A 21,511-nucleotide genomic window follows, 5' to 3' on the forward strand; every position below is an offset into this window, starting at 1 on the left:
CTCTCTGATTTCTTTTTTAGTCTAGCATATTTCATTTTGCATAGTGTCTTCGGGGTCCCTCTGCACAGAGCGTTCCTACTCCCGAGTTGTATGCTGTTGTGTGCATGTAGCACAAGCTGTTTATCCACTCTGCACTTAAGGTTGTGCACTCTGAGGTTGTGTTTAATTTCTGTCTAGAGAAGTACTCTAGACATCTGTACACAGGGTTCTGTGTATATGAAAGTTTTTATTTCTCTTAGGAGAATTCCCAGAAATTTGACTATTTGGTTGCACAATATGTGATAAGTATGTTGAATTGACTTCTAACATTTTACTCTTTTTATATTCTCATAACCATGTGTAAAAGCTCCTATTGCTCTAATATCATCACTAACATTTTGTTTTGTTTGTTTTGTTTGTTTGGTTGGTTTGGTTTGTTTTTGAGACAGGTTTTCTCTACATGGACCAGGCTAGCCTCGAACTCACAGAGATCCACCTGCCTCTGCCTCCCAAGTGCTGAGACTAAAGACATATACTGCCACGCCTAGTCGAAGAGCAGTTTATCCAAGTACTGTCTGCTAAATGTTGGCCCTGGAGATACAGCAATAAGCTTTAATTCATATGTTCTTAGCAAAACATTGCGTCTATTGGTTTCCAGACTACCATTTCACTATATTACCACCGATATTTCTGCATCACTAAGTATTAGTTGAAACATGATTTGGAATATGCGCTGCATAGCATTCTCTTGGTCACATCTTAATTTACCTAAGCCTCTGCTTGGTGGATATTTACATTAGATGTGATGACAGTACCTATAATTCTAACTCTGGGGAGGCGGAGACAAAAAGACGAAGTTTGGGACTGGCTTGAGAAACTTAACAGTACCCTGTCTCAAAATGAAGTCAAAAGGACTGGAAAGGTGGCTCGGTTCTTAAGTGCCCTGTTTTAAAACAGACAGACAATATAAGAAAGAAAAGAAATACATAATTAATATACTTGCACACAAGGCTCTGTCCACACCTGCAATTCTTTTCTTAGCATGAGTGCTCAAGACTGGCAAGCCCTTAAAAAGGCAAGGCGCTCACTTGTATTGTCTCTTAGAGAGACCACAGGTGTCTTAAAGCAAAGACTCTGTCTTGTCCATCGTGACACGCCTGGACGTGACAAGGACCTCACACTGGAACACTGCTCTTACCAGAGAGAATCGTTGACCTTTAAAAAAAGAATTCATCCAGACTGGATCTACTCTACACTCTCCTCAGACCTCCCTCTGTCCTGTAAACATCTACCTGGCTTTCCCAGGCTAAAGAAAGAGAAGGCTTGCCAAAGAGACTCAGGTTCCAGGGCAGCTTAATGATGAGCCTGGTTGTTGCTCAGCAATGCCCTCAAGGGGCCCCGCCCCCTGCAGCTATAAAGCCTTAGTGAGGTGAGATGAGCCAGTTACAACTGGCACTCAGTCTCAGAGCATCGGCAAGGCACTGCTGGCATACAGGCACTATGGCAAACGAAGTACAAGTTCTGCCGTCCCCGTCCCCGCTGAAAGGGCGGCATGCCCCCGCAGGTAGGTCCCCCCCACCTGACCTCGCTCCCACAGCAAAAGGCTACCGCGCTCGCTCACATCCTTCCACCCAGAAGTAGCAGCGTTGCTTTAACTTCCAGCAGCCAGAGCTCCTCCTTGGTTGTAGATTAGTTGTGACGTACCCTCACCTGGGGGTTACCACCTTGGGGAACCCTACCTTTCATACTCCTTTCTCCAAGATGCCCATGGTTAGCTGACCTCATACTGACTTCCCTGCAGAGAACCGCGCCCCGTTTCTGCTTCTGGAGTCTTCTGAGAGCATGGCTTGGGCAATGCTCTCAACCCATAAACTGAGGAGCAGTTTTGTTTTGGTTTGGTTTGGTTTTGGTTTTTTGAGACAGGGTTTCTCTGTATAGCCCTGGCTGTCCTGGAACTCGCTTTGTAGACCAGGCTGGCCTCGAACTCAGAAATCCGCCTGCCTCTGCCTCCCAAGTGCTAGGATTAACAAGCACCCAGGGTCTGCAGGGTCTCTAACAAGTAGAGAGCCTTCCTTTTTTTAAAAAAAAAAATCCATCCTATTGACATCAACTCTGTCGACTCTAGAAAGTGGTTCTCCTGCAACTAAGCCTATGAACAGGCCTGCTTTTAGTCAGTTTTACATCCTTTCAACTGCTATCTCCCTCCCCTGGCATCTCAGAAGCCTGGCTGCTTTGTGCTTGCCTGGCTCCATTTACAAATCCAGTTATTTGTATAATTCTTTGTCAGGTCTAAGAGGAGGCGGAGGCCTCTTAGCTGCTGGCAGGTAAGACAGGCACGGGCTTTGCAAAGGGCGAGGATCTGATAGGGACCCAGAGCTTTCTAGAAGGCAGCCGGGTAGAACCGGAGTCTTTCGGCTTATTTTACACACCATGGCTGGTCTGCTTTGTCAGCCTACAGACATTCCACGCTTGTAGTTGGATTTAGCAATTTTTAACGTTAAAATTTTAAAGGTTTTGATGCAAATGAGTTGGGGAGCAAACGGGCAAGTTGTTAGAAGAGGAACTCATATATTGCACGGATTTAAAAAAAGAAAGAAAGAAAGAAAGAAAGAAAGAAAGAAAGAAAGAAAGAAAGAAAGAAAGAAAGAAAGAAAGCACCACTCTCTTCTGCTGCCTCCACTCCCATCCAACTAAAAATCTGATTTGCTGCAGTACATCCATGCACAAAGTTAAACTTAAATGAAAGTTTGAATGATACCACCGGGGAACTTCCTGTCCCCGTCACTAATGATTGCTAATTGCTCTGTGTACATAGCGCACCACGACTCTATCAAGCATGTCACCGTGCCTCTGGCATGACAATGAATTGTTATGAACTGTGACACTGCAGATAAGGGCTTTGGGATAATTGGGATGGAGATGAAGGCAGGCTTGCTCTCCCACTGAGCTCAAGAGAACAAAGAAGCTTCGCCCTTCTGCTCCTCTTCCCCACACACCACACCACCACCTTTTTTTTTTTTTTTTTTTTTTTAATTTAAAGTCTGAACCAGTTTGCAATGATGCAAAGTTTTATTTATGGAACAAAACTAATAAGGTGCCAAAAATTCTATTAAAGCTTCACCTGCTATTTAGAAGCGAAATACAGATGTCTGACAGCAGGAAGCTAACGCCATATGGCGGGAAGGGAGGGCGTGGCAGTCAGAACCGGACAAGGTTGGGTTTGAACTTCACTTTTTTTTCTTTTTTTAACATTTTTAACATTTATTTTATTTGTGTACATTCCAGCCATTGCCCCCTCCTCCCTTTCCTGGTCCTCCTCCCACAGCTCCTCATCCCGTTCCTCCCCCACCCCTTGCCTCCAAGAGGGTGCTTAAACTTCACTTTTAATCTCTCTCTCTCTCTCTCTCTCTCTCTCTCTCTCTCTCTCTCTCTCTCTGAGCCTGGTTTTCTTACCTCTGAAAGGGGATAGTAAATAACATCAATCTGGTAAGGCTATTGTGAGGATAAAATTAATATAAAGTTAATATAAAGTACCTGACACTTGAATGGTGACCCCTTTAAAACACAGGCCTTGTAAAGCCCACTGGAGTTGCAGAATGATCCTTCTGGACTCAGCTGTGGGAGGCTCACTGGCACCTGCTGCGGGGGTCCAGACGGAAAACAGCCTCAGTGGGAAGACATGAGTGCTTGCAGCTTAGTTATGAATGAAACCTCTCAGAAGTAAGCCAGCTAGAACTCCCCCGCCTATGCATGGGGGGGGGGGGCTTCCTTTATGTGTACTAATGTAATACATCACACCACTGCTAGCCTTGATTTTACATCCGTGCCCTGAAACAAGACAATGTTAATCACAAAGTAACCTGGATTTTTCTGCTTTTTTGATTTACCATTCTCTTGGGATATTTGTTTGTTTGTTTGGGGAAGGGTTGGTTTTCCAAGACAGGGTTTCTCTGTGTAGCCCTGGCTGTCTTGGAACTCACTCTGTAGACCAGGTGGGCCTCGAACTCAGAGATCCGTTTACCTCTGCATCTCCAGTGCTGGGATTAAAGGTGTTTGCCTCCAGAGCCAGGCTTCTCTTAGTTTTAGAAGAACTAAACATTACATGAACAGCAATAGCAAATTTTTGTGAGTGGAAGGTAGTCCAGGCAAGCCAGATGTGTGACGAACAGGAAGATTAGCAGTCGCTTGGGAGTTCATCTTCAGTCCTGCCCTTTTAAAATTGATTTTACCCCAAAGAAGGAGAACTGTATATAGAGATTCATCTGTGAACAGCAAGAGACGTTTTCTGGCTCCCGTGGGAAAAGGAAAGTTTATGGGGAAGGGGTATCATGAAGAACCCTGTAGGTTTGAGACCATAACTGCCTATGGACTGTGTCACTTAAAATGGAGGGCAAGGAGGGTGGGGTCGGGCAGTGAGAGAGGGAGACAGGTAAGAAACACAACATAATAACATGTACTCATAAAAAGGCTATAATAAATAGGGGTGGGGCAGATTCACTATATATAAAACTGTCAAATAATACATAAAAGATATTCTATTAAAACAATAAAAATAAGCCATGGCACAGTGGTGCATGCCTTTAATCTCAGCTCACAGCGAGCAGGCGCAGGCAGATTTCTGTACATTCAAGCACAGCCTGGTCTACAAAGAGAATCCTGGCCAGCTGGGGCTAAATAGTGAGATCCTTTCCCCACACACACACCCCCAAATTAACTTTAAAAAGACATAAAAACTAAACAGAAGGATGTCTTGATTTTCATCAGTCCAACTGGTTAACTCATGCAGAGTAGGGAGGGCAGATTGGGGAGGGGGTTAGAAGAGAAGTGTATGACATCCACTGCCCAAAATATGGAAGGAAGAGCCTGGTGACCGCACAGGCAGCTGCCATTCAGTCAACCTCGCGCTGCACACACAGCATAGAAACGTCTAGATATGGCAGCAGTCCTTCAGATAAAAGCTGTTCTACAGAGAAGCCCCACAAAGGAGCAAACTGGAACTCAGAGAGGCCAAGAGACTGCCCTAAAGCTGCCCAGCCCTGAGACTGGAAAATAAAACTGGCTTTGAGACAAAACTTCCTTGCTCTAAAAATCCTCTTTTCCTGAGAATTTTTCAGGGCTCTTGATTGACCACCAAAAATTCTCTGACACGTCAACTTGGAGTTGAGCATTCTATCAGCATTTGCCTTCTAATGAGATCTTCAAACAAGTTTTCAGCCATAAAGCAGAAACTTTGTGTTTTCTTGCTTTCTTCGATACATTCTCCATGGTCCAGGGGAGGAAAGGGCTAATTTTTCTTACAGGCTGGTTTTTGTCTTGACTGCTCGCCACCAAATACTGGAAAAAAAAAAATCTTGACAGGAAATTATGTAGAATTTGAAACTACAAGATCTATCTTTGAAAAACTACAAACCACAAAATCTACCGCAAGAGCTCAGCTCTACCCCAGAGGCAGGAAGGGAAAGTTTCGATCCTCCTTCACCAACTTAGGATTCCTAATGAGACAATCCAAAAGAACATCTTCTTATACTTCTGTAGATGCTAATTCATTCTTCTCACCAAACATCCTAAACATCTTACTGTGTTTGTGTTCAAGTTTGTACATATGGTTCTTTAAGATAGTAAGCCCATTCATGTTTTACACAAAGATTCTAAAGAAAATATACTCTGAATATGAAGCTGGAGTTGGGTGGGGGTGCATGTACGTTAAAGAAGATTGATTTAGACACAGTGGCTTCTTAGGAAAGACCTTCCAGCCATACGTGGGATCAACAAAATGAGCCAGGGTGTGATTGTCGTGGGCTATGGCGGTGACTTGTCTAGATCCTGGGAGACCAGTGAGGCCAGTGTTCCCAACAAAGCCTTGAAGAGGACCCTCCCACAAACTGGTTTCAACTGGTTCATTCACCACACACTTGTGAGAACCTCTCTCGATAATCAATACATCCACCCACAGACTGGGGCTAGTTTGTGTGTCTTGCCACAAATCAAATTGTCTTCCCGAAAGGTTCCTGTTTTGTTCTTTAACACGAAGAAGCCCTGTAGTGTGGGTTTCTAGACTACCCTTTGCTGATTGTCTCTCTATGAAGTTGTTCTGTTCTTTCCAAAGGGAGACAAATAATGGACTTTCTTTTCACAGTAGATTAGAAGGTTTAGGGTCACAGTAAGAATCTCACTGACGATGATGATGACTGCTTGCTCCATTTCTTCTAAGTCCCCCAGAATTCTCCTAGGATGCTCATGACAGAACACCCTCCGTAATACACCAAGAGGCCCTGACCCACGCACCACCAGTGTACTCCGCACTGAATAACACAGACTACTTGGAAACCTTTCTTATCTGATATCCACTCTGCCCTCACCTTCTGGTACAACCTAAAGTAAGTCTAAATAAGCCAGGCGGTGGTGATGCACACCTTTGATCCCAGCACTTGGGAGGCAGAGGCAAGCAGGTGGATTTCTGAGTTCAAGGCCAGCCTGGTCTACAGAGTGAGTTCCAGGACAGCCAGGGCTACACAGAGAAACCCTGTCTCAAAAAACCAAAAAAAAACAAAACAAAACAAACAAACAAACAAAAAAAGAATACCTCTGAACAATGGGATTTATTCCTTTTTGAGGGATGTGGAAACCACGGCGGAAAGAAAACTAGATACTTAGCTCACAGTCATTGTGTCCATCTGTCTTATTAGCATAGTGAGATACCTCAGGCTAACCCTATAAATCAAATGGGCTTGTTTAGTTCTCAGTTCTGAAGTTCTCTGGTGAAGACTCTGTGGTAAAAGAGCTAGACTCACCCAGCAGAAGGCAGGAGAAAGATAGACGGGGATCCCTGTATCCCTTCCACGGGCCACTCCCAACTGACCGTAGGATCTCCCAGGAGGCCCCACCTCTTAATGCATCCCACTCCCATTGTAGCCACACTGAGGACCAGTTTCTCAGATCATCAGCCCTTTGAGGACAACTCAAACCATAGGCAAATCAGAGCCGTCTCATGGCTTTGGGGGACTAGGGATGCCCTAATTTGTCCAGCATTTCCTTGGGATCACCCCAATATGACACATGACCCTTCAGAACGTTGGTGATGGTACTCTCACCCTGTGCCTCCAGTGGCCTGACGGGCTCCACAGCCCCTTCTCCAACTAAAGTCCCTTCCCCCTCTCTTGGCAACCTCCTTTAGAGTCTCCGTGAGTCCTTCCAAATGAAGTCAACATTGCCAAAGCAATGATCTAATTAATGGAACACATTAAGGAAAAAAATACTCATATGAATATATTCATAAATGTGGAGATGCATTTGCTGAAATTCAATATTTCTTCGAATAATAGAATGATCTAGAATGATAATATCCCCTTATTGTAATAAAAATGTATAATACATGTGTATGTATGTAGTTAGATAAATATGTAGGAAGAGATGGATACCCAAAGAATATATTACATTTAATAGGGAAGCACAAGCCTTTAAAAATAAGAAAGGCAAAGATGCTCACAATCAGCCTATTGAACATTTTTCTAAAGGGGATAGGTCTATGACTCTCTGTAAATTACGTGTATTTTTCTCACCTGGAAAAATCTAAGAGAATCTATAGAAAGCCAAAATAAGCAATAATAGAATTCACCATACTCTAAATGTAAAAATCAGTTAAGATAAACTCACTGGTGTTCAATTAATTTTTCTCATCTCTAAGTTTGTAATTTGGGCATGAAGAAGAGACCTGGCTTATAGAAGTGCTTATGAAGTGTGAGCCTCAGCATAAATGTATAAGATTGACCTGAACAAATTCCCAAGGGACTCGGAGGAGGCAAACAATAGGAAGCCATGTGTATTCTCAAACACAGAGCCACCAGGTGTACAATGACATGAATCTCCCCATAAGTTAAAAATATCCATAAGTTTATCCAGGTAAGGTGGTGCACACCTATTATATATATTTCTTAAACATATATATAATGTTTGTGTGTCTAAGAACTCAGTGTGCAATAAAGGTGCATTTCAAATTGATAGAGAAAAGGCTAATTTTCAAATGTGGCACACTGGAGGTGAGGCAGGATTGAAAGTATGAGGCCAGCTTGGGCTACACAGGGAGTCCTGGGTTCTTAGCAAAATCTGGTCTCAACAGCTTCAAAACAAAACAAAGATGGACCTGCCTCTGCCACAGACAGACTTCCATCGAGTATGTCATTGAAGGACCAAGCACTGAAGTATAAAGCCAGAGTCTGGCTTTATAGGATGAAACCACCAAACTTCTACAAGTCAACAGAGAGTGCCTGTAAAACATCACATTCCTTGCAAATCCATATGAGATTGACAGGTCCACATAAGCGTAAAGTTTACAATGGGCAGACATTATCAATAAGTAAGAAAAAGAGCAGTAAATGGTACAATTAACTACTCTACATTTGCAACGCATTTCACAAACAGCTCTTAAAATTAAGTAAGAAAAGGACGAAAAAACTAGTAATCCAACAGGGGTGGTGGGAAAACTGGACAAAAACTATGAACAGTTCATGGAAAAGTAAATACAAATGCCTTCTAAAAGAAGCTTACGCTGTAAAAACAAAAAGGAAATGCAAATTAGAGCAATGAGTTACTGTAACCTGGAGCTTTAAGACAAAAGCTTTGGCTCTGGCAGCCCCAAGTAGCTAAGTTTGGCCCTTTTTCCCAGCATGTCATTTAAAGCCATACGTGGCAATCAAAAGCGGAAAGGAGATTTGATCTGTGTGTATTAGGAAGAGGAACAGACAAAGGGGTACAGAATCCCCAACTTCATCTTCCAAGTCCTGACTTGAACTTAAAGCTTAAGATTTATTTTATTTATTTATTTTTTTAATTAATGTATGTGTGTGTTAGATTCCCCAGGAGCTGGAGTTCCCGGTGTCTGTGAGCTCGCATGGGTGCTGGGAACCAAGCCAATTCTCAAAAGGTCAGCAACTGCTGATCTGTTAGGTTTAAATACAAGAAGAATCAGGGAGGGTAATGTGGGGTCATCTCCTCTCCCTGGCCAACCCATCTGCTTCCCTCCTCTTCCCTAGCATCTACATGTAGAAGTAAGCAGGTGACCCCAATGAAACCAACAGCGGCGGGGGGGGGGGGGAGCACAGGTGGGGGGTGGAAATGAAGAAATGAAGGCAGGGAGGTTGGGTTTCCAACTTCACACCTATTATAGTTCTAACTTTTAGCTTACTGGTTGATAAGATGAAACATTTTCTAGCTCATTGGCTGGAGAAACAATTGTTGCCAAGGTAGCTGTGGAAGGCTGCAAACCAGTGTGACCTCTGCGGAAGGCCAATCCAGCATGATTTAACAAAATCCCAAATGAACCTAGCAAAGTCATTTCTAGAAATCCATCCCACAGATAGATAGATAGATAGATAGATAGATAGATAGATAGATAGATAGATAGATAGATAGATAGATAGATAGGTAGATAGATGTGTGCAGGTACAGTTACTTATAAGACAGATACTCATGGAAGCCTTGTTTACGAACATAATAAATTGGAAGCACATGGGATGCTTAGCATTAGCAATGTGACTAAGTAAACACAGAAGATTTTTATAATAGAATTGCAAAGGAAGATAGTAAGAAAGAAAGCAGACAGATAAAAATAGAGAACTGTTGAATGTTCCATAAAAATGAATGGTTGGTGGGGATGGGTGTGTGTGTGTGTGGATAAACTAAACACAGAACAATTAGTATCTTATGCTACCATTTAAAAACAAATAATGTATAAACCATCTGTGGGTAAAGAGCAGGAATTGGGAAATAGAGGTAGTGGGAAGTGCTTCACAAATCTTCTCATGTTTCTTGACTGCACCCCTTCTGCATGTATGCCCGATCAAAAGAGTTAAGTATTAATATTTATAAGAACAGTGATAAAGTCAGCATGCAAAAGCTCTGAGAAATCGGTTTCCTTTACTTTTTACCTTATCAGAATTGGTTTTAGCAAACCGCCCAAGTGGCGTTTCCATAAAGAGGATTAACAGGTTCAAACAAATCAACGTCCACTGGAGCCACTTCTCCGAGCTTGTCAGATTTGAGATGTGTGATTTTTTTTTTTTTTTTTTTCTGGGAAAAGAGGAAAGAATTTGTTTTGACTTGCAGTCTGAAACTGGCTGTTCCTTTTTCAACTTTGATTTCGGCTGACATTGTTAAACACTCGAATTGCTTTTAGGCCATCTGTAGCCTAATTAACATAATTGAACTCTTGAATGGCATGCCTATTAATACAGTTTAATTACTCACCAGGATGGCCCAGAGCTCAGCCAGCACGCAGGTTTAGGGGTCTGAGAGGAAGGTGGCCAGCCTCTGGAATTCAAAGCCCCTCGTTTGAATTAAATGTCTGTCAGCACCCTGAAATTTGGCTCATCTCTCAGGATCTGGCTTTTGAAAGCTTCCGTTGAAGAAACAAAAATGCAAGCCATGCGAAAGCTTTAATCTTGTGGGAAAACAAAGGGTCACATTGTAATTATGGGTTGCTATCTTGAAGAATGTAATTGGTTTGATAACAAGAGAAAAAAAATCTTTCTGCTAAATGCCTCAGGGAGTAGGTTGCTATTCTTCCTTAATTCAGGTGTGACCTTCTGCCTTTTGACCTTGATTCCACCTCTCTGAGCATAAAAAAGTAAAGGCCAGACCTTTCTGCTCCCTGCTCTGGCTTCCTTAGGGTTTGGGGGGGATTTTTGGTTGGGTTTTTGTTTTGTTTTGTTTTGTTTTAAATTCTGTTGTTTAGATTTTTTTTTTCTATGTAGATTCGGAAACGTGGGTGTAAGTCCTGTCTAAGAAACAAAGCTGTTCTAACATGCATGCTGGTGGCTCTCCTTTTTTTGTTTGTTTGTCTCCAGTGAAAGCCGGAGGGATGCGAATCTCCAAAAAACAAGAGATGGGCGTTTTGGAAAGACACACGAAGAAGCCGGGCTTGGAGAGAACAAGGTAGGGATTGCGTAGAGCTCTGCTTCTGGCATGAACCAGGAACAAGCCAAGGCCCCAAGGATTTCAGGGGAGGCACCAGGCTCCGGTCCTGTTCTGGGCTACCAACAGGAGTGTTCCCAGGGTCCCCATCATACCCTACCCACTCTCCTCTCTGTGGCCACACAGATGCCTCCTTCTAAATGGTCCTAAATGCACCTGACCATGTCTTACCACTCACTTACTTAAGAAACTAGTAGCCACTGTGTCCTGGTTAGTTCTCTGTCAACTTGACACAGGCTAGAGTAACTTGGGAAAAGGGAAACTCAGATAAGGGAAATGCTCCCACCCCATAGACCTGTGGGCAAGCCTGTGGAACATAGTCTCCATTGATCACTGATATAGGATGGCCTAGCTCGCCACAGGCAGTGCCACCCCTACACTGGTGGTTCTGGGTTCTATAGGAAAGAAGACTGAGCAAACCGTGAGGAGCAAGCCAGCGAGTAGCACTCCTCCATGGCCTCTGCATCAGCTCCTGCCTCCAGGTTCCTACCATGCTTGAGTTTCTGTCCTCAGTGATGGGCTATTACCTGGAAGTATACAATGGAATAAACCCTTTCCTCTCCAAGTTGCTTAGGGTGTTTCTCAAAGCAATCACCCAAAGACTTGCTTAGTGAAAATGAGTGCATTTGGAAAAGAAATGGACATTATTGGCCTGACTCCTCCAAGTGGCCCAATGAGGGATGCTTCCGAGATGGGTTTCCATGGAAATCCATCGTTCAAAAGGAGTTCAGAAAAGGATGTTCTGACACCTGCTTAAGTCTCACAGGGAGAATGTAGAGGGAAACAGACTGTAGTTGCTTTGTCCCTTTCACACGTATGCGTGAATGGGGTGTGTGTGTGTGTGTTCATGTACGTGCATGTAGAGGCCCAGAGTTGACCTCAGGTGTCTTACTCAATCATGCTCTACTTCATTGAGCTCACTTCTTTGGCTAATCTAGAAAACCAGTTTGCCCCCAGGCTACACTCTGGGCTGGGGCCCGACTGAAACCTCCTACCACACTGCTTGGCCGGAGAGAAGGAAGGCAGACACAGAGAATGTACAATATTGGAGACTCACTGGTGAAAGCCAAAGACAGAACTCACCCATGCGGCTTGCTTTCAGGGAACTGGTTTCCCCCAAAGGTCACTGAATCGACAAGTGTTTTCAGTTTATGGAACCATAAACTATATTCCTATAGTGTGTACACAATGCTTCAGTGAAAAGATTAAAAATCAATTATAGTAGCAACTTGGTTTATAAAGCTTGGTATGGGGCTGGAGAGATGGCTCAGAGGTTGAGAGCACAGACTGCTCTTCCAAAGGTCCTGAGTTCAAATCCCAGCAACCACATGGTGGCTCACAGCCATCTGTAATGAGATCTGGTGCCCTCTTCCAGCATGCAGGCATATATGCAGGCAGAGCACTGTGTACATAATAAATAAATAAATCTTTAAAAAAAAAAAAAAAAAAAAAGCTTGGTATGGCTCCTGGGTACTCGGAGAGAGAACACTGCTCTCTAGGTGTCGCTGAGCAAAGTAAAAATCTACATGAATCATTTAGTCTCTCCAGTAGATATTTTTTCAAAAAAATAAAACACATATGTTTTATATATTATATATAATTTATTACATATATAACATATACTTTATTGCATATATTATATAAATTTATTACATATCACACACATACTATATATACATATATATATAGAGAGAGAATATATATATATATATATATATATATATATATATGTATATATATTGCCTTTTTTTTTTAACAGGCTTTCTCAGTAGCCTGGGCCTCACCAAATAGGCTAGGTTAGCTGGCCAGCCAGCCGCTTTCTCTGCCTCCCCAGTGCTGGGATAACAGATGTACACTTCCAAATCTGGTTTTATTTACTTACTCACTTATTTTCTATAGACCAAACTCAATCCTTAGGCTTGCATACTAAGCACTTACTGAGTGAATCATCTCTTTACCCAAAAAAGTAACTGTGAGAGTGCTGGGATTGAGTCTAGAGTTTTGTGTATATCAGGTACACACTCTACCAACCACTGAGACTCATTCCCAGACCCAAGGTTTGGATCTTATTTAAAGTTTCTTCTCATCTTCACAGTGCCATCACAAATGTCGCCAAGATACAGATGTTGGACACTCTGACCGACACACTGGACAAGGTGAGCCATGCCTGAGACGACACAGACGATACTCTAGCTCTGTATTTACCCAGTGGACCAAGTGGCTCATGGGAGCCTGTAGATGGCCACTGAGATTTTGTTCCAGGCCCTGAGTTTGATATCCTTTGTAAGGGAAAAAAAAAAATTGGTCTGTTCTCAGTTAGAGAAACATAAACTCATTAAAATGAGAGGAACTGTTTCTCCAGAAGGCTTAAAGTGCCTCTAAATAAATAATTTCAAAACAGGGTGGGGATGACATGAGAGCCACGATGCTGAGTGTGCAGAACCTTCCTTTGCCCTCCCAAATTCTTCTCAGGGAGACTGGAGTATTTTCACAAAAGGTAGCTTGTGTGTTGAGACTCTAGCCGTTTTGTGGGCCTTCCTCTGCACCTCCGCATCTCCATAGGAAATACTTGATTTGAGGGAATGGTGGGCACAGGGTTGGGTGATTGGGGGCTGGAAGCAGCCAGCCCTCAGTTGGGTTTATCAAGTAAAGTACAGTCACAAGGAAGCTTAGCTACTACTATCTCTCCTTCTAGAGCTTGACTTTCTTCCAAGTAGCTCAGACAGCTCAAAAAAGAATCACGCCGGGCAGACAGCGTGATTCTACAATTAGTAGTTTGGCATTCCGTGATGGCCACCTCCTCTCTGAGCCCCGAACTCTGTAGGTAAATTTTGTAGGTAAAACACCCTTATTCTATTTTCAGGCAACAAACACATTTATCCTAACGGTGTTAAAGAAGGCCGCTCTCTCTTTGACTCACCCATTAATTGAAGGAACAGGACTGCCTCTGTTTAAAGACTTAAGGTTGTAAAGGAATGTCCACCTTCTCTCCCACACTTGAGCATTTAGTCTGGAAATAAACCAGTAGACAGATCAGTGGGAGAAGAGGCCTAGAAGTTTATTGCATTCCCAGGAGCTAGGCAAGGAAGAAAAGTGAGTATCCAATAGCCCATCACAGAGCAGGAACTTCCATTCACAGCATAAAGGGAAAGGAAGTGGAGACTGTGAGCCATGAATCATTTTTAAAGGACCAAATGGGCCAGAGGAATAGCTGACCATTTACAGCTAAGTCTGCTCTCTGCTCTGGGTGTGGGTCAATTCTTGCCTCCCTTCCTGAGATCTGCATCAGTTTCTTGGTTGATAGACATGGGAAAGAGGCTCACGGGAGCTGAGTCTGGCCTTTGGGCAGGAAGAGGGGCTCCTGCGCTGGCTGCCCATGAGGCGTTCTCTGCGTGAGTTGTCAGTGTGTCAAAGGGCTAGGCTTTGAAGTACTGTGTTGCCAAAACCGGGATCTGGGATCTTCAGCTTAGCTCTAGAAAAAGAGCAGAAGCTGTGTGGCTGCCCTTGAGAAAAGATTTGTGTGTGTGTGTGTGTGTGTTTTGTGTGTTGCCTGTCTGTCCGTGTGTCTGTCTGTGTGTCTGTTTAAGCATATGTACATGCACACAGAGACGATTAAGAGGGTATCAGACCCCCTCTATCCCTTTCCACCTACTCCTTTTTGAGGGAGCTATCTCAATGTACAGGACATAGTGGTACAAGCCTTTATTCCCAGCCCTTGGGAAATGGAGGCCAGTAGATCCCTGTGTGTTCAAGACCATCCTGGTCTACATAACTAGTTCCAAATGTTCAGGACTACATAGATAGACAAAACAAACCAACAAACCAACCCCAAGTAGAGCTACACACCTCTTTTGATGTTTTCCCCAGTGTTAAAGTGGTTCCTCACCCATACTCTATGCTGCCATGAGGACCTAACAGTTGCTCAAAAGAAATAACAGCAGCATAATTGAAGACCGTATTTTAGCATTCTTTCCCACTTTCAGCTGGTTATGTCTAGTCCCAGGAACCCATGATATTTCTGATCTTGATTTTGGAACTGTAATAGTCTAAGATGATCACTTCCTATAAGGCTTCATCAACCCATCAGTCATGACAAGACATTTCCTTTGGCCTACCAACCTAGGGTTTGAGACTTGGGAGGTTGAAAACACTCCCCAAGGGGTTGGGACAGGACTAATCTATGTGAGGAGCAGCCTGAGCATTCTTCTCCTCCTATTTTCTTTTTCTTTTTTTTTTTTTCCTCCTTCTATTTTCCCAGACAGACTCCTTTCTTCTTCCCCCACCCTGCTTCTCCTCCTTCCCTACTTCTCCATCCCCACACAGAATGTTTGCATTGTCGGCTGGCTGTACACATAGCCTGGTCTCTCTGTAGAAAAGGCATTGGATAACCCGAATACTCTCTGTGCTAACATCTGGAGGCGTGGTCTTGACTAACTCCTACTGGCCATTTTCAAAAGCAACTTGACTTTTAGGCTGTCGTGTACTTCCTCAAAGTTTTGTGGTCTTTCACATACTTTAAACGTTTTTATTTTTAAGATAAAGGGTGGGGGAAGATGCCGAGTTGTGTTCTCAACACACAAAGGTATCTGGTTAAACATTAAAAAATGTTGTTATGTAAAGGTATGATATTAGAATCTAATTAAAGGGGGTTTTTCCCCCTTTCTCTGTTTGTAAAGACTTTAAAGACTTTTCCTTTCCTTTTTGAAGACTTTTTCCAAGTTGCCAGGCATTGGGTCATCACCTGGCCAAAGTTGCACAGCTGCCTGTGAAATGGGATCCTCAGGAGAGGAACCTATCAAAGACATCTGTGCAATCAGGAGGGTTCTTCTTGTTCCACAGATTAGCCTCTCCATGGGCGTGCCCTTGAATGTCACTGATTATTGCTTTAAGTGCTTGGCTTAACAGGGTGTGGAAACGTAAGTGCCAACATTGGAGTTGGAACTTAACAGCTTGGGAAGATGAACGGCATCCACTCACACCACCACGCTTCAGGCTCAAACGCAGAACCTACCCCTGACCTCTCTCCACCTAGAGCTTAGGTCAGAGCTCTGGGCAGACAGACTTTGATCGGAATTCTTATGCTGTTTTCCCTGAAACTAAAAATAGAGGGTTTGAGCTCATGGGTGTCGACAGGGAAGGAAGGCAACACAAGACTTTCTCTTGATCTGTTTTTCATGTCACCCCTGTAGTGGAGCCATGAGATAGAACACACACACACACACACACACACACACACCAATCTTGAATTCTTCCTCATGTTCTGTTAGATACCATTACATTGGTGACTCAGACAAGAAGCAAGTTTTACTCTACTAAAACTGTCACTTTACAATGACTGATGACTAGAATTACAGAACTTCCCCAGGTTAAGATTCTAGCCTGAGGCAATTACGCTTCTAGGTCCAGTACCATTTTGGCTTCTGCATGTCCTATGACACAAGCATACAGTGTTTTCTGCAATAAAGTATGGCTGTCAAGTTCTGGAGGATAACCAAGAGCAATGTCAAAAGCCAATGTTTGATGATCTATGGGACCCTGCTGGCCAAGAACCCTAAAATAAGTAATCCACTCTTGGCACTGGGGTTTTTATTCACTAGTCTGTAGTGTTTAAGTAGGGGCATCCATTCCCCTTACCCCATTACATAATTCTACTTAAACTCTATTTGTGTATGTGTATAGGAAAATTCTATATATATCAGCAAGTTTCTATATGACTTTTTCAAATGATTTTTAGTGTTAGTCACTCCTCTTTAATTCCCCCTTCTACCCTGCTGGCTCACTCCCCATCCTATTTAACCCTCTCTGTTCCATTACTCCTCTTTGACCCTTTATATCACCACATTCTATTTCTCTCCCTTGAAGGGCCACCTCTGGACTCCATAGTAGTTTCCTGACCTCTATGGCATCCTAAATGAACTACACTTACAGAACAATTCAGAGCCAACATCCACATATGAGAGAAAACATGTAACATGCGTCTTTCTGAGTCTGGATTACCTTATTGTGGACAATTATTTATAGCTCCATTGGTTTATCAGTATACTTTATAATTTCATTTTTAAGAGGTGAATAAGACACCATTGGGTAAATGCACCACATTGTCCTTCATTCAGCCATCAGATAATGACGTCCATTTCCTGACTATTGTAAATACAGCATCAATGAGCATAGGTGAGCAAGTACGTCTGTAGTAGCATACAGCATCCTTTGGGTAGATGCCCAAGAATGATATGGCTGTACCACTTTGCACTACCACAAATACTGTACAAGTGTTCCCATTTCCCCACAGACACACCAGCGTTTGTTGTCTTTTTTTTTTTTTTTTTTTTTTTTAAATCTTAGCCATTCTGACTGTTAAGATGGAATCTCAAACTTGTTTTGATCTGTATTTCCCTGGTGGCTTAAGAAGAATACTGAACATTTAAAAATATATTTCTTGCTGGGTAGTGGTGGCACGTGCCTTTAATCCCAGCACTCAGGAGGCAGAGGCAGGTAGATTTCTGAGTTCGAGGCCAGCCTGGTTTACAGAGTGAGTTCCAGGACAGCCAGGGCTATATAGAGAAACCCTGTCTCAAAAAAACAAAAAAGAAAAGAAAAAAAAAAGAAGAAAAAGAAAAAGAAAGTGAGGACTTTGAACAGACATTTGGAGACCAATGCTCATTGCAGCATCATTCCCAAGTGCCAGAAAGTAGAAAGGACCCCTCCCCAAATATCTATGGATTTGTGAATGGAAAAGCAAAATGTGGTATAAAATTCAGTATTGTTCACTTTAAAGCAAGGAAAATTTGACAAGCACTATCACGTGAATAAACCTTGAATATATCGTGTTAACTGAAGTAATTAAAGAGAAATGTACTGCCTGGATTCCACTTCCATGAGATACCTAGAATCATCGGATTCATAGAGACACAATAAAACAGGGTTGCCAAGGACTCGAAGAACTGTGGAGTGTGCTGGCTGCTTTTATGTCAACTTGACACAAGCCAGAGTCAAGTGGAAGAAGGAGCCTCAGTTGAGAAATACCCCCACCAGAGAGGCCTGTGATGAATTTCTTAGCTGATGATTGACACGGTGAAGGCCCAGCTCACTGTGGTTGGTGACACCCCTAGGTTAGTAGTCCTGGGTGCTATAAGAAAGCAAGCTGAGCAAGCCAGAAAGAGTAAGTCTGTAAGCAGTGCTCTCCCATGGCCTCTGTGTCTGTTTCTGCCTCCAGGTTCCTGTCCTGACTTCCCTCAGTGATAGATTTACCAGAAGGTATACAGTGAAATAATTGGTCGCGTGTTTTATCACCATCATAGAAACTAAGATAAGGAATATTGGTTTTCTGTTTGATTGGTTTTTTTGGAGACAGGGTTTCTCTGTGTAGCCCTGGCCATCCTGGAACTTGCACTGTAGACCAGGCTGGCCTCAAACTCGCAAAGACCCACCTGCCTCTGCCTCTGGAGTGCTGGGACTAAAGGCATTCAGGACTGCTGGTCTGCTAAAGGGATGTTGTTTAATAGGCACTTTGTTTCAGTTTGGGGACCCCAGTTCCATGAATGGGTAGAGGTGCCGATTGTACAACAAAATGAACGCATTTAATGTTATTGAGCTGTAAAACATTTTTTAAAACGATCAGTTTTACCATAATTTTACCATAAAACGACCCCAGAAGCCAGGCGTGGTGGCGCACGCCTTTAATCCCAGCACTTGGGAGGCAGAGGCAGGCGGATTTCTGAGTTCGAGGCCAGCCTGGTCTACAAAGTGAGTTCNAAAAAAAAAAAAAAAAGACCCCAGAGACAAAGCCGTTCCATTTTCTAGATCATCTGGGACACAGATAATAACAGCTTAGTGCCCCAGCACTGCCCTCCCCTTCCTAGCTCCATCCATTGCCTCTCACAGTGGTGGCTGGTGGCTTTCTCTGTCCGGTCCCTACTTCCTGCCTTGACCCTCTTCATCTGACTGACTACCCAGACCACAGCTCTTCTATCAGAGGCATCTGTTGTCTTCTTGCCTGACATTTGACCTGCAGTAACCATCCAGGCTGTTGTTCCTGTCTGTGAGTTAGTTTTATAGTGTGATTTAAAGTTAACCTGAAATGGCTCGTCTGTTTTAGATGAAGCTAAAAATGCCCACTCTGAAACCAAACCACTAAAGTCAGTGATCTCCAAAATTTCCTTTGGGCTCTAATGTTAAAGGAAAAAACAAAACAAAACACTTCCCCTTACCATACTGCAAAACACATATACACTAATGATAATTACTCTGACAGACGTGTAAAAAAAAAAAAAAGTCTTTTTCAAACATTAAATTAATGCTTATAACCAATATTAAATTATTTTGATCTCTTCTTCTGGAATGTCAGCAGGAGAAAATCCTTGGGGTTAATTAGTACATAATGTATCTGCTCATTGTAAAAAACAAAGTAAAAAAATACTTAGAACTAAAGCACTAAGAATTTCCCCTGATCCTATTCCTCAGAGATAGGCCTTTTTAACACTGTTGGGCGTAGATTTCGTGTGTGTGTGTGTGTGTGTGTGTGTGTGTGCGTGTGTTTGTGTGTGTATGTGTACATGCTTATGTGTATAGTGTGTGTGTGGTGTGTGTATGTAGTGTGTGTGTGTACATTTATGTGTGTATAGTGTGTGTATAGTATATGTTTAGACATGTGTATAGTGTATGTAGTGTGTTTGTGTAATATGTATGTGTGTGTAGTGTGTGTGTGTGTGTGTGTATACATGTGCATTTAAAGACCAAGAAGACTTTTCAGAGTGAGGTTTCACATGAAAGTCCCTGCTCTGTGCAGTAGCCGGGCCAGGGGTATTTGAGAAGAGCTGTAAGGCACATGTTTTCCCTTGTTTAGAAGAACCCAGTGCAACCATAAACAATGTACTCCTCAGGGTCATAACAGTTTACCCGCTTTTATTTAGTTTGAGTGTCAAAGCAAGGGCATTCAAATTCAATAGTGATAAATTCAATGCTAGCAAGCCACGGCCCCACTTCCTGGCTGGCTAACAGCCCAGTCTTGAGGTATCTCGGGACAGTATTGATGAGCTTGAAAACCCAAAACTGCACAGGCCCGAAGGTCACTGAGTCCAAACTCTTCCTAGGAAAATGGTACGCATCACTCAGCAGCTCGGAAGCCCTCCCATCTTAAGCATCACTGGATGTAAGTCTCACAGGACCTTTGGTCAAAAGGAAGTATCTATTACTGGCAGCAAGTCTCCTGGTCTGTGTTAATTTGAGCGCATGTAAGCCCTCTTCCTCACAGCCGGCTCATGAGAATCACTTTCACCTGCAGCTAGTTGCTTTTCAATGTTCCTCCACCAAGCTGTTTAGTTTGGTTGGACTGTGAGGAATGGCCAACATCAGACTCTTTACTGAAAAAAGTTACAGTTTCAGATGTGCTGCCCTAACACATAAACTGACACTTTGTAACTTCTTTCAAGGGCTCTTTTTCTCCTGATTGTTCCATAATTAATTTAAGAATCCACCCACCTCCCCAGACCTCTTAATACCTCCACATGCTTGGTAGAATATAATGATCTATTCCACGCACTAATGCTAAAATCACTCTTATTATTACAGAGCACGGGCACAGGTAATGTTTCACCATTTCTGCTTTTCATAATGGGACCTCAGAACAAATATATAGCATGGGGGTGATGGCACAGGTTTCTGATACCAGCCCTTAGAAGGCTGGAGGGTCATGAGTTCAAGGCCAGCCTAGAATTTTACTTACATATGTCTCATACTCTTATGATGATGAACGGTAAAGACACATTAGTGAAGGAAACAGTGTTATCATACACATTCCCCTCCATAGGCTGAGGATGGGCAGTGCTGTGGAAGGAGGGTCTTGGGGAAGGAAGGTCTTATAGAAGAAGTAGAGACTGCGACTTGACCAATGGACCCAGTGGATCCGATAGGCTTATTTCTTCTCCCTTTCACCTTCAGCTCAACCATAAATTTCCAGCGACAGTTCACATGGCACATCAGAAGCCCACACCCGCTCTGGAGAAGGCCGCTCCACTGAAGAAGGTCTACCTTATCCAGCAGCCTCGAAAATGTTAGACCAGGATAGAAAACACAGCCATCTGGTCAACTCTCCTACAATCTGACAGCTCCGGTTTAAAAAAAAAAAAAAAAAAAAAAAAAAAAAAAAAAGGTCAACACTTCCTGTAAGCCTGCTGCCCTTGCTTGGTAAATAAAACAACTTTTGTATCTTCCCTTTTCCCTTTAGATAATAAAGTTTCCAAAATTATGAATCCAATGCATCCCTGTGCTCCTTTTGTTGTGTATGTATCCGGATCCTACCGGAACTCTCTATGTACTTCTGCAGCATGTGAGAGATCCAGAACTCCTAACCTAACATCTACCACAGTGGCTACTGAGGAGAGTGGGCCCTGCACCTCTCCTGGGTATCACAGTAATGCTGGGTAAACTGACTCCAAGGCCATGAGGGTGCAAGAGCTGACCCTGCCACTTGTCTGCTATTTGGTGACATAGACAAGGGAGAGATACCCCCACCCCCACCTTGCCCACTATGGCAGGCAGGAGAGCCGGCCCTGAGGTCATCAGAGCA

The 21,511-nt window shown here is 43.1% G+C and overlaps 1 protein-coding gene across 1 annotated transcript; it reads left to right on the forward strand.

The window, feature by feature from the left end:
* Window positions 1–1,426: 1,426 nt before the first annotated feature.
* On the forward strand, window positions 1,427–21,199 carry Dapl1 (death associated protein like 1). Its single transcript, XM_021194973.1, has 4 exons — window positions 1,427–1,543; window positions 10,821–10,908; window positions 13,043–13,103; window positions 20,884–21,199. Exons 1-4 carry the CDS (start codon window positions 1,480–1,482, stop codon window positions 20,998–21,000), a joined length of 330 nt encoding a protein of 109 aa, XP_021050632.1. The 5' UTR covers window positions 1,427–1,479; the 3' UTR covers window positions 21,001–21,199.
* The last annotated feature ends 312 nt before the right edge of the window (window positions 21,200–21,511 follow it).

This window comes from Mus pahari, chromosome 3 (assembly GCF_900095145.1).
Source record: "Mus pahari chromosome 3, PAHARI_EIJ_v1.1, whole genome shotgun sequence".
Taxonomy (NCBI): domain Eukaryota; kingdom Metazoa; phylum Chordata; class Mammalia; order Rodentia; family Muridae; genus Mus; species Mus pahari.

Coding starts and splice junctions, on each gene's coding strand:
- Dapl1 (XM_021194973.1), top strand. CDS start 1,480: ATGGCAAACGAAGTACAAGTTCTGCCGTCCCCGTCCCCGCTGAAAGGG. Junction 1,544..10,820: donor AGGGCGGCATGCCCCCGCAG/GTAGGTCCCCCC, acceptor GTTTGTCTCCAG/TGAAAGCCGGAGGGATGCGA. Junction 10,909..13,042: donor CCGGGCTTGGAGAGAACAAG/GTAGGGATTGCG, acceptor TCATCTTCACAG/TGCCATCACAAATGTCGCCA.